Here is a 13,160-nt window from a genome sequence, read left to right on the forward strand (position 1 = left end):
CATACTGCTCCACACACTGAACCATGAAGACAATGCCTTCTGTGATTCATTGGACTGTACAGCACAACCTCCGCCATTAAAGAAGACCAGCCTCTTGAATATCACTTACACATAAGAAAATGTGGAAACAACATGTGCAACTGTTTGAATCTCTTCTTTAGAGTTCACATTGAAGTATTAAATTGGCAGCGTAGCCCCATACAGATATGTTGTGGCACGAGCGAGTCATCTGGCTTTAACAATGTGCATTCTCAGGAGGTTTGGATTACTGAGGCTTCACCGGACTGATGTGTGTGAGTGAGATGGTGGTTGTTTTTTTTCCATCATTGATTGAAGTGAACTCACTTGTTCTTGACACCCGAGGCCTCTGTGTAACCATGACTCCACACAGCGGGCCCACCAGACGCCTCATTTGAAAAGGCTGGAGGCGGATCAATACGGAAGCAGCGAATATTACTGAAAAACAAAACATGAAATAGATGAAATTCACTGTCTCATGTAAAGACATAAAAATACACAAGCTACAGTACTAACAGTATTCTATTCAGGTCATTTACTTAAAGTGGTTTCTATCATACAATGTTAGATTCTATTAGATAAAAGTAATTGGGGGGAGGGGGGGCGGACCATTACAACGGCAGTTTTTAACTTTTTATTAACAGAAACAACAAAAAACAGTATTAAAAAGCAAATTTAAACACACTGGCAGAAAAGAATAAAATACTCCATGTGCAAAATGTAGGTTACAGTCACATTGCCAGATGTAGAATTGCACTGTAACAAAAGCAAAACAACCCACAGAGAAATAATGACATACTTGAGCTGCTCGAGGGTCTTGTGGTCCAGACTGAGACGAGGGTTTCCAGTCAGGTCCAGCTCCTGAAGCTTGGGAGGCAGATTCTCTGGTAGAGTGATCTCATTGAGCTCATTACAGCTCAGATCCACACACTGGCAACAGAGGTAAAATACATGAATACTAACAAACATGCACATCCAGTACAGTTGCACAGAGGTGTGCTGTGACTACCGGTCTTACTTTCATCTCCATCAGCTGCAAGACCTCGGGAAAGACCTCGATGGAGTTGGAGTGAGCAATGAGTGTGTGCATTCGCCGGCAATTCATGATGGTGGTGGGCACGGTCTTCAGCATGTTCCCGCTAAGGTCCACCTCCTCAAGCTCCTCCAACTTGGCCATTTTACTGAATAATGAGGTGACAGTTTTGGGTGAGTTGAGTACATAAAATGATGATGATCAATTAGTCTAACTACAGAAAATTAACCAGTTAATTGCTTTACTATTATCATATTATTACCGAGCTATAATGTAAAGTGCTGTTCATCAATCAAGGAGACTTTTTTTGACTTGGGCTCTTGGAAATTGTGTTGAACATTTTTTTAAAACTATTTTCTGACATTTTGTCCAGTAATGGTTGGGCTTTAGTCTAAATGATTAACAGACTAATAAATAATAAGATGAATCGATAATGAAAATAACCATTAGATCCAGCCGTAATATAAAATGTAAAATACAGGTGAGTGAGTACTGAGAAAAGTACATAATAGTCAGAGGGAATGTGAGTTCTTTACCTGGCTGGGAAGGTCTGAAGATGGTTGTAGGCCATGTGCAGAACACGAAGGTGTGTGTGGCCCGTTAGCATTGGTACACACTTATCTGTCAGCCGGTTATTAGTCAGGTAGAGTTCCTGCAGGATGCTGTGGCTCTCCTCTGATAGGCTGGATGGCGGCAGGTGCTCCAGTTTATTGGCTGATGCATTTACGCATCGTAAGCTGAAAGTAAAAATTAAAGTACTTTTTGTGTTCTTTCAGACAAGGGGACATAAAAAACAGCGACTCGAGCCACTTTAATTACAAAATTCTACATGAATTTCTGCTCCTATGACCCCCATTAAAAACCTCTCCCTCTTCCATCCTTGTGCTGCTTGGTTGTTTTTTACTTGCCTGTCCTCCTTGGATGTGTTGTCCTCGATTAAAATCCTATTGATAATTTCTGTCCTTCATCTTCATATACCTGCATTCCTCCTACACTTAATCTTCTTGTCAGATGTCACATTAACTGAAACAAATCACTTCCAACTGATGATTCATGCTACCTGTCAGATTTGAGGAACAGGTTGCAGGGCAGCTCCACCAGTTGATTGTGCTGTATGTCTAAAACCTCCAGCAGAGGGCGCTCCACTCTTTCAGGCAGCTTCTGCAACTGGTTATGTCCTGCACTCAGCTTCCTCAGACTGCTGCTGCATAACAACCTGCGGCATGAAGAATATACAGACAGTTGGGTTAATACAAGAACATTAAGGAAAAACATATGACTGTTATGAAGCTACAGTCATTTGTTATGAACCTACATTGGTTGGTAGATAGATAGATAGATAGATAGGAAGGCTGACAGATGCAAGACAAAGAGAAGAGGAAGTGAGAGGCTGAACGGACCTTCTAAAAGGCTATATAAAGAGGAAGAGAATGGACAAAGGCTGATGAGGTTACAGGCTATCTGTGTGATTTATGAGGCTCTATGGGGGATAGATGACTGGCCGGCAAAGGGCAGGGAGAATAACGCAGCACTGTACTCTGCTTACAGGCGATTTGACACATTCACTGAGAGTGAGACTCACCGCGCCGGGAGCTCGCTGATGAGATTGTGGCTCACGTCCAGAACTTCCAGTTTCTTAGCTTCACACAGCCAGTCTGGCAAGGACTCCATATGGTTCCTACAGGAGGAGAGGGAGGGTGATTATGATAAATTATGTGCAGTTTGTAAAGCGAGACAGCTAACATAGAATATAATATACCAGGATACTGAATGTATTTGAATTCCCAACAGTCCTGCTCTAGAAAAGACAGCAGGTTCAGGTTTTGTTTAAAAGATACCCCCCCCCCCATATTTTGTGATATTTCAGATTTACTTCATCAGATAACTGAACTGTCGAGTGTTTCAGACCAAAAAGGCAACACTAATTACAGCTCTCGTCAGATTATCCGAGGTGCGACACTCCCTCAAGGGCAAAGTGGAAAAAGGATTTAAAAAATGAAAACATCTTCAAATAAATTCAGCACTTAAATCACTCATTCCATGCCTTTTTATTAACCACAAAGAAGCTTAGTACAGTAGCTCATTTTTCACGAATCACATGGCACGTAAAAGGTCAGGGCTGACATGGTTAAAGAATGACAGCTCTCTAACATCACCTCTAACATGTCACCACACTTTCAAAGATCCGTTTACCAGGTTCTTGGCTGTGTAGTAAGATATTCAAAGCAATCTGTCTCACCTACACTGAACAGTTGCCGCTCTTCTACTTTTGTAGAGCAGAGAGGATGTACTGTAAATGAGCTACATTTTCAAAATGCCTTTTCCACTTAGTGTGTGCGTTTGCGTGTGTGTGTGTACTTCTACTTTCTCACCTCGAGATGTCCATGTAACTAAGATTGGAGGGCACAGGACAGACATCCAGTTGTCGTAGCTCTGTGGGGAGAAATCCAAACACATTAACCTACAGCAAGGACAGACACGGCCTATTACAAAAGCAGGTAGATGGAAAATGGAGGGGAACGTTTGGTGTGTGTGTGCTGTGATGGCAAGTAAGAGAGGGATGTTGGAGAGAGACCGCAGCACTGATGAGAAAAATGAATGCACGTACAGTAAAGAGGGGAGCATGGGAGGAAATTAAGTTATATGAGAAAAGAAAGGAGTCAGTAAGGTAAGACATATGTTACAGGTCCAAACAAACATTTCTCAGTTTAGAAACTAGTGAGGTGGTGATGTGAGAGGGAAGGAGATCTGTCTTTTCTAAGCACACATGATTGCCCTCGCAGAGAACATGAAGTCCTGTGTGCCGGACCCACCGTTGTTGGAGGCGTAGATGCCTTTGAGCAAGCAACCCTTGGCCTTGAGGCCGACAACGCGGTTCCTCTCGCAGTGAAGCACCTCCAGTCTGGGGAAGACTGAGGCGTCCAGGTCCGTCAGCCTGTTATCCCTCACATCCAGCTGGGTCACGTGCCTCAGAAGGTCAGGCTCATCTGGCACCACGGTGGAGATCTTATTCAACCTGACAGAGGGAGTAGAAAGGTTCAGCTCCAATTGGATCAAGCTGAACTGCACAGGCTGTGGCCTTTCTTGTAAGGCAGGGAACATGCCTGAGGTGATGGCTGATTTATTGTGCAGTTACTTGAGTTCTGTTTAGTACTCAGCTGCTCTGTGCACAACATTGATGGAAGTGTTTTTTGATGTACAAAGCGAATTTGTTGCATTTTTTCATTCTGTCACCTACTGATGATATCTTATGTTCAGTCATTCAGTTATTAGAAATCTATGGCAAAAACTCTTGAGACATAAAAGACATAACGTTATTCTGTACTTTTAACAAACACCAAAATTTTATTTTATTTTATATATTCAGGTAATCTCTCATGGGAAAATTCAGATAATCCGCTTGTTCCATCCTCTCAAATGTGACGATTTCCTGTTTTTCAATATCTTATATGACAATAAAGTGAACATATTTGGGTTTAGAAATGTTGTCCACAAAAAACGCTGATTTTAAAGAAGTAACTTTTGCCCCTGGGAGCTTGTGTCAAGCTGTTTTAACATTTAATTTTTTTAATCATATTTGTCAGATTAATCAATAATGAAAGTATGAGTTATTTGCAGCCCTAAACTCATAGATAAATTACCTAATCACTTGAACACTTGAGTGGACAAGTGGAAATACATCAAGAAAAACAATCAGCTGCAGCACTGACAAAAGGATAAGAACACATCCTCATCAGAGATACCAAGTGATCTTTGCCCAAACAGGTGAGAATGCTGGAAAACATATTTACTGACCCCGTCAAAGCAAAGTCAGAAGGAGTGAAGCATTAACTTGGAAAATAGTGCAAGTCACTCCAGCTCTGTGCTTTTGCAGACAGTGGGAAGACACCTGATGGAGCCACTACAGGCAAATGATTTCATGATTCCGTGCTCTCTGGCAGTCTGCTAGTGTTTTTGTTTCCATCATTAATGGGATAAGCAGTGTCACTGAGAACATTGCTTTGACATGTCTGAGGACTTAAAGTGATGTTTTTTCTCGACAAAGTTGTTAAACTTCTATCACAAAACCCCAGTCATGATCTCCTAAATAGGGATTTAAAAAAGATATTTATAATTATCTGCCTACATGGCCGTACCTTAGGTCGATGTGTTTGACACGGAGCAGTCTGAAATTCTGCAGGGTGAGTGTTTCTAGATTGTTTCCTGCCATGCACAGCTTCTCCATGGAGGCCAGCTGCTCCAGCACCTGGGGCACGTGGTTGAACTGGTTGAAGGAAAGGCCAACGTAACTCAGCCTCTGGAGAGAACCGAGCTCATTGGGCAGCTCGGCTAGACTGTTGCCGTCCAAAAGGAATGTCTGCAAACTGAAAGGGGAACACAAGATCAGACGAACGAAATAACTTTCTTTAGCTGCACAGATAATGTAGCCCAGGATAAATGATGCAACAAGGACTTCTTCAACAATTTCAGCATTTAAAATCAGTACACTTTATGTCCAGCAGATGGCAGTAGCAGCATAAATCCTGCTGCCCACTTCAGGAATTTACAGGCATACCGGATCATTCCTGTAGATTAAATTCTCATCTAGCCTAGTTTAAACCCACACACCTGTTAGGTTTCAAATAAATTTAAAGAGCATGTACTATCCATATGTCAATTCTAGGCCCAGCTACTAAATGACTCCCTTAATCTACTGGATGTATTCCCTATTGTCATGATAGGGTAAATTGGACCGAATGATGCATGAACGATTACGTTTGAGACCCTTACTTAATATAATTTTCACATATTTTTACAGACTAACAGTGTTACAATAAAAAAGATAATTCAGTGCTTCATCAAAGAGACATCAATGTTTTACTGACAATAGAGTGAGTCCTCAAGAGAAAGGCAAGATATATTTTCGAGCTTACAAGGATCGACTCAAATACAACCTGAAAATAACTTACAAAACGACAGTGAATACAAATAAACATTTTAAATAGCTGAGTAATAAGAAAGGACTGGAGTGACTTAGGCGAGCCATTAAACAAACAAAAGACAGACCCTGAGGAAAATGTCATGGGTAAGCTCTACAGGTGATCTGTGCAAGTTGTGCCGTCATTTGCTCACATGTTGAAACTAGCAAGTGTGTCGTTGTTTGCTCACATGTTGAAACTTGCAAAGTAAACAATGCTGGTTGTTAGCTGTGTGTTGCTAGGTAACTCCCACATTTTGAGTAAAACTTGCGATACTCTAACTGGAAAAAGTGAGGTTAGTGTGTGAAAAGGTTCCCTGGTTTCCCAGCCCTAAGATGATGAAAGCATTGGCCCCAACAAAAAAACAGTAAGTGAAAGAGCTAGATGATTACTAACGTCACAATGGTAGGAAGAGGTAAGGTAAACAACAATCTACAGTAGAATAACTAACAAAGGAAGTACAGCTAGTGTATTTAATTTAGTTAAGACTAGTTGATAAGAGGTCTGTATCGTCAATAACGTCCTGTTGTTACTTACTTGGTCATGGCTCCCACAGAGCTGGGGACAGAAGACAGGTAGTTGCAGCTGAGGTTGACCTCCGTCAGCGTGGGGATGTCACAAATCGCCAGGGGGAACTTACCAAGGTGGTTGTTAGACAGGTTGAGGCTCCGCAGACGAGAAAATCTGGAAATAGAGGTTAAAAGTATTAACGATAAAGATAAAGAGAGCATGAGCGAATGACTGGACATGTACTTGCATCTTGAGTAGAAGATATTCATAAATATATTAATGAATATGAGCAATGTAGCAAAGTATAGCTTACACAGAATATGTTAAAGTGAAAAACACACAGACTCAACACACGCACAAACAGTGCCATCCTTAATAGTAAGTCTAAAGCTTCATATTTGATTGTTGAGCAAACAAGTGCGGCATTGACGTCTGCGTTGTTCATTCAAACACCAGTGACCATTGGCATTTGGCGCGGTGTCCTATGGCAGAGCTGTGACCTTCAGAGGGGTTTGCCCCTCAGGGGGTGGAGGGAGTGGGGGGAACAAGGCGAAGCAGAGGAAAGGACTTGTTTAATTTATCCATCTACAGATATACAGACAAACACATGCGACCTGCTATCAGCTATCATGTGTACAGAGAGAGCAGCTATGGCAAGCCGGAGATGAGCAGTGCGCCATATTGGCACAGGAGGCTGCTTTAACTAGCGCTACTTGATTTTACTCCCTATATACACACACACACGTTACACACAAGCACACAGTCTATCATATGATGGTGAAAAAAGGTAACAGAGAAGTCAGGGCCATTGATTAGAAAGGCAAAGTAATTCCAGCTGAGGATGACTCCTACAGACAGGTGGGGTGTTGTGGGAAAATGTCATTCCACCATTAAATCAGCCTCTGCAATCTGCTGAGTAATGCTGACACCCCCTCCTTGTCTGTGTCATGCTGTCCCATCATGCATTATCTTGCTTTAGTTTTTTCTACTACCCATGTGTATTTAAAGCGGCACTGATAATTTTTATTGACACTTGAAGAAATACCAAAGTGTTGCTTGAACTGAGGAGCTCACAAAGAATAATCACCCAAATATTCCGTACCCACTGAGATCTACGGAGTCTTTTGGCATCTTTTAGGTCATTGTTTTGGTTTTCTCCACTTTCATCAACATCATTTCCAGCTGTGGCCAGCAGCTGCTTTCGTTCAGCAAAATAGGTCTGATAAACCCACTGTATGCTACCTATGCTACCTGCCAAGCACCAAATGAAAAAAAGAAGTTAACGACTAGCTTTTAATGGAGCTTCTAGCAAGCTGAAAATATTTTTCAAAGACAAAAACAATATTGTACTTATAAGTGGTCAGGTGGACAGAAACAAGACTGCAAATGAAGGCTAATGCTGCTCCCTGTCTGCTGGATGAGTAAATTGTTTGCTAACAAGTTCATGATAACTTTATAAAGTGCTAATATGTTAATGTTGTGTTTAAGTTACAGCTCTGCTGTACCCAATCTGTACTAACTGTCCAGTACCAAACAGCAGACAGACAAAGTTGGCAATTTAGCATCGAGCAGGTAAACATAGTAGAGCATATAGAAAGCTAAAAAGTTGGTGCAGAGCAAACAAGGTGAAGGGAGGAGGTATATTGGACTTAGATTTATTAGGTGAACAGAAACACAACTCTAAATGAATGCTAATATGGCTCTGGGTCTGCTAGAGGTGTAAATAACCAAATGCTTGCTAATACTTTATCAGGCAATGATTTGTCAAAATTGTGTCTTCTGCTGGCCCGAAAAGGTCAAAAAATTAACGAGTGCAACTTGAATCCTTTCACTTGGTTTCACTTGGCCTTAAATACCCCCTTTCATTTGATATTTTGTTTCGCTGACACTATTCTGCCCAACTTTCCCCCGTTTCCCCTTCCTTCTCCCTTCAATTCCATTACTTTTTTACCTTTATGACTTGCTAAACTATCCTGCAACATATGCATGGAACGTTGGATACTGTCCTCAGCAAGTGGTGACCTGTGTGTCACGGAGAGATGCATGGTGGGAGGACAGTCCCATGGCATGGGGAAAGAGATAGTCTCCCAGACAACTGATTATGCATATCTGATTGGCAAATCACCCACCAGTTAGTATTTGACCAGAGAGAAAAGAGAGAGAAGGGGGGAGAGGCATGTGGCAGGTTCACACATTCCATTCCTCTTGGAAAAATACAAAGCACTATGACCCCATGTTAGATGTCAGAGAAGGCCAGTGTTTGTACTGAAACAAAAACAGACTCTCACACAACTGTCCACACCAAAAGATATACACCCACATTCATGGAGGGTCCACACAGAGGATAATTGTTCGTGACTCCAGCTCTTTTGACTTCAGTCTCTGAGGGGCAAAGCGAGTACTCAAGATACTCTGCTACATGTTTCTGTCAAAACGCCTCTATTTTCAGCTAACTATTCATCTCTTTCTCATTACTGACCTCTTTTTCTGTCATGCTGGGTCAAATGCGGATGAACCTACTTGGGTTTGGCAAATCAAAATGAATGTTTTCTCGCTTGACCAGCAGGGGAGCTGCGCATCACGCACTCAGATTTAAAAAAAAAAAAAAAAAAAGTTATTTCCCTTGCACTGGTCGAGGATTAAAAAAGAAAAAGATTATTCAGAAAATGACCATGGTAGAGCATCATAAAATCCTGCACATTCATAATTTTCTCTCAAGCATGCACAGCCACACACACACTCAAATACACATCCCTGTTAGTGTAGTAATCTTAAAAAATGTATGCCATACTGTATCCTTGTATGGACTGACCCCATATCTGTAGCCTGCAGCCACATTTTTTTCTGTTGCATACAAGACAACTCTCTCTCCCTCTCACACAAACAGACACTCCATTCTGCAGACATCACTTGTACACACTCATGCATCAGATCCACATAATTCACTCGCTTAAATGATAAAAATCTTCTGGCAATAATCTTCAGAAAGAAAGGCTGCGACAGGCGTGCACATCACACTGTCTACATGAATGCAAATACATGCATGTACACGCACACACACACACACACACACACACACACACACACACACACACGTCTTGGCTGTGGGCTTTAATCTGGGACCATGATAACCATGCAGCAGATGGTGCCCACAGAGAGAGAGAGTGAGGGAGGCCAGGCACATTAAAAGCTTCCCTGCAGACGTATCTACCCTTCTGGGGTCTGGGCTCGTTTGGCCTAAACTGGTACAGCACAGCCCTGGCTTGCCTCTTTGGTCCCTGCGTGCCAATGGCGCCAGACCTAGACTGCTCAGGTCGATGGCTCGTAAATTACAGGCAGAAGCTAAAGCTGCCCAAACCAGCCAGCCATGACCTGCTGTGTCCGGTGAAGTCTCACTGTGTAAGTGTCTTGTATCCTCCTTGTACAACAACCCAACCCAGCTCCTGTTGTGGCCAAATAATACAAAGCTTTGCCAAACCTTCTCAAGTCTCATCTTGCCCAAACCAGCCCGTCCAAACCACCCTGAATTGTCTCCTCCACCTGTAACGCCTCCGCAAGTCTGTCCCCTCCTTCCTAATCTTTCACTTCTTCCTGCCTCTTCCCCTACTTATAGTTTAGCCTCAGGTGTGTTTACTGTAGATTTTTAGGTGGCATTGTACCTCTGCAGCTGCTGCAGCCGCTGGTCTGCAGGCAGGAAGTTGTGTTTGAGATTGAGGTGGGTGAGGTCCTGGCTGTAGAACAGGTTGGGAGGAAGTTGCTCCAGGCTGCAGCAGGACAGATCTACCGAGTTGATTCTCTGGGACACCATCTGGATGGAGGTGGGGAGGAAAGCGAGAAAAGTGGAGAGGTAACAGAGAGAAAGAGAAACGTTGAGTTAAACAGGATTATCTCTACCACAAGACACCACAAGACTTTCCTGGTTTACTGTGTGTGAGGGGTCAAATGCCATTCAATGGCCAAATCTTCTTAGGATTAGGGAGTCAGGAGAAGTCGAGGGAAAGTCTGTGGAAAGGTTCGTGACCTAACATCACACATTACATCATTTTGTAATCTAGTTAACTGCAGGTGCATGAAGCACTAACCTGATCATTTGTTAGTCAAATTTACAGAAACATAGAATGCTGCCAACTAAAATGAAATGACAGCATAAACGTCCACTGCTTCTCAAAGGAGATAATCTACAGTCTGTGAACTTGAGCTTTTCAGAGCGGAGTTAGCTAGAGGCTCAGCAGGCGTCACTGGGGCACGTGCCGCTTCTATCCAGGCTTCTATTCTGAGTGGCCCTCTGGGTGCGGGTGACATGCATGTCCCTGTTAATATTTAGAAAAGAGGTTTTCTGGCTATGGCCTACTTGAGTTCAAACAACGAAAGAAAGGAGGGAGAGAGAGAGAGAGAGAGAGAGAGAGAGAGAGAGAGAGAGAGTGAATGCAGCCAGAGACACGGCAGTTATATACTACAGAGTGGACAGCAGTGAAATATGTGCGCTTTTCAATCCACTTGGCTTATATGGGCAGTGGGGGTCGCAGTAGGTGCAGTGCCATATTTTCATACTTTAACTTGCAGTCACGCGTGTCTGAGATACATTGCAGCTGACCCATAAGTAGCGCCTGGGAGCATATGCTTATGTTCTCCTTTTCTTTCTCTAACTCACGCACGCACGTGCGCAAACAGTACCTTGGCAGCGTGTCTGTGCCAGCGCAGGTGCTCCGTAAAGCTGTCAAAGCTGACGTAGTAGGTTTGACTCTGAGGCCCTGCCGAGCTGAAGGCCAAGCAGTGACTGTGCTTCTTCACCTCCTCCACCTGCAAAACAACACACACAGGAGTTACTTTACAGTCTGAAATACTGACATCCCCCCTCCCGAACATAAACTATAACCCCCATGCCTATAGAGTTAGTAAAAAAATAAAGGGAAACAGAGAGGAAAAGCTGACGTGTAGACGTCTCAAAAGTTCTTATTTGAAACCGTTCCTGTTGAAGGAAATAAGATGCTTAATGGCTGCAGGGTAGACAAATTTAACCAGAAGCACACAAAATATATAAGGCACGCATGATCACATAATGAACACATGTGCGTGAGGGGGAATAAATGTATGTCTTTTCAGATAGTCACATGATCTCTGTGATTAAATGGCTGACTAGTTACACTGTCTGAAAAGAATACTGGCACGCATACGCAAAAACTCACCACACGTGAGCACATGCATGGGTGAATGGTTGACCAGAGGTCATGTGTTGTGTGTGAAATGTTTATAAACAGGGTGTGGTGGGGTAAGGCGCGTCCTTTATGTAAGGCAGACCGGCAGAAAGGGCTTTTCAGGAGAACTGTTAGAGCTTATTTGGTGGCCTTGCAGGTAAACAGATCCATAAAGCAATAAATGGATAAAGGTCATTTGTTAGGGAGGCACTTTAGTACAGAGGGAAATAAGGCTACTTGAATGCTGTAGTGATCCATTACAGTAAACATTGTAGTATATCTTTCCTCTAGATTAAAAATAGACAACAACAAAAAAAATCCCTGCAGAATGCTCAAAGCATTTTGACTTTTAAAAGCCTGGCTTGCACCATTTCTGTTTGATCTTGAGCTGAAACGAACAAAGCAGGAAGCATTACTAGATGTCACACTAAAGGACAAACAATTGCTGAAGGTGAAATGTCATCAAGAACAAACTTCACTGCACAGGGAGACATTTGCAGAGGGTAATGAGAGACTTTATCAGGTCACTCTCTAGATCATAAACTCATAATGTCATATCACCACATAACATCACCATAAAATCAGGATGAGATGTGATTCCAGTCATGCCCTGTTGTGGTGTGACTTAGACATACTTTTCCTCCAATGAGAGGCAGGATGTGCATCTTCCCCGTCTGGCTCTGCTTGACAGAAGAGACGATGAGGCAGGTGCCGCATAGGATGACCTGCCGTCTGGTCCAGCGGTTGACCGGTAGCTGGAGCTTCCCTTTCCGAACATTGTATGTCCCAGACAGCTGGACCCGCTCTGAGCTCTCAACGCTTTGGGGCTTCCCTGGAACAAAGAAAGAGTGATTTTGTGTAGTTAGCACTGTAGACTTGACCACAACTCAGGTCTGTCAAATTATCAGGTACTGTTTTAATGAAAAGAAAGAGCATAACACCAGGAAATAAAATTAAAAAATCATAGTAGTAGTATTTTCAATAGAAAAATATAGCAATTCAAAACCAAAAAAAGATTAGGAGCCTTCAGCCATGCTAGCATCTTTGTGGGACTGTACTTAGGCACAGTGTTGCTTTGAGCTAAATGCTAATGTCAGCGTGCTAACAATGACAACACTTACATGTTGATGTTTAGCAGGTATAGTAATCATCATGTTTACCATCTTAGTTTAACATGTTAGCAGGCTAACATTTGCTAACAAGCACTGAACACATAAGTTACAACTGAGGTCAATGGTAATGTCATTAGTTTTGTAAGCATTTGGTAATGAAACAAAGTACTGGGCAAACAAAAAAATTAAGCTAATGACTTCATTGGATGAAACGTAGGGGTCAAGTCAATACAATCCATCCTCTGAGGAACATGAATGTCGGTACCACATTTTATGGCAATCCAATCCAATAGTGTTGAGGCATTTCACAAAAAGACATAAATGTCATTAGGAT

General features: G+C 42.5%; 1 protein-coding gene across 1 annotated transcript in view; it reads right to left on the minus strand.

The window, feature by feature from the left end:
- The window catches only part of phlpp1 (PH domain and leucine rich repeat protein phosphatase 1), a 42,779-nt gene that overhangs the window by 3,411 nt on the left and 26,208 nt on the right, over positions 1 to 13,160 (minus strand). Inside the window, exons 2-14 of the mRNA XM_038717927.1 lie at positions 12,350 to 12,546; positions 11,194 to 11,319; positions 10,179 to 10,327; positions 6,547 to 6,693; positions 5,188 to 5,415; positions 3,865 to 4,067; positions 3,424 to 3,484; positions 2,634 to 2,729; positions 2,112 to 2,267; positions 1,588 to 1,788; positions 1,037 to 1,199; positions 818 to 948; positions 346 to 456 (exon numbers count right to left, since the gene is read on the minus strand). Of these exons, the coding sequence (XP_038573855.1) occupies positions 346 to 456; positions 818 to 948; positions 1,037 to 1,199; positions 1,588 to 1,788; positions 2,112 to 2,267; positions 2,634 to 2,729; positions 3,424 to 3,484; positions 3,865 to 4,067; positions 5,188 to 5,415; positions 6,547 to 6,693; positions 10,179 to 10,327; positions 11,194 to 11,319; positions 12,350 to 12,546 (1,969 nt within the window). The remainder of the gene's footprint in view (positions 1 to 345; positions 457 to 817; positions 949 to 1,036; positions 1,200 to 1,587; positions 1,789 to 2,111; positions 2,268 to 2,633; positions 2,730 to 3,423; positions 3,485 to 3,864; positions 4,068 to 5,187; positions 5,416 to 6,546; positions 6,694 to 10,178; positions 10,328 to 11,193; positions 11,320 to 12,349; positions 12,547 to 13,160) is intronic.

This window comes from Micropterus salmoides, unplaced genomic scaffold, assembly GCF_014851395.1.
Source record: "Micropterus salmoides isolate LMB-PRFRI ecotype aquatic unplaced genomic scaffold, ASM1485139v1 Ms_hic_scaffold_14, whole genome shotgun sequence".
NCBI lineage: Eukaryota > Metazoa > Chordata > Actinopteri > Centrarchiformes > Centrarchidae > Micropterus > Micropterus salmoides.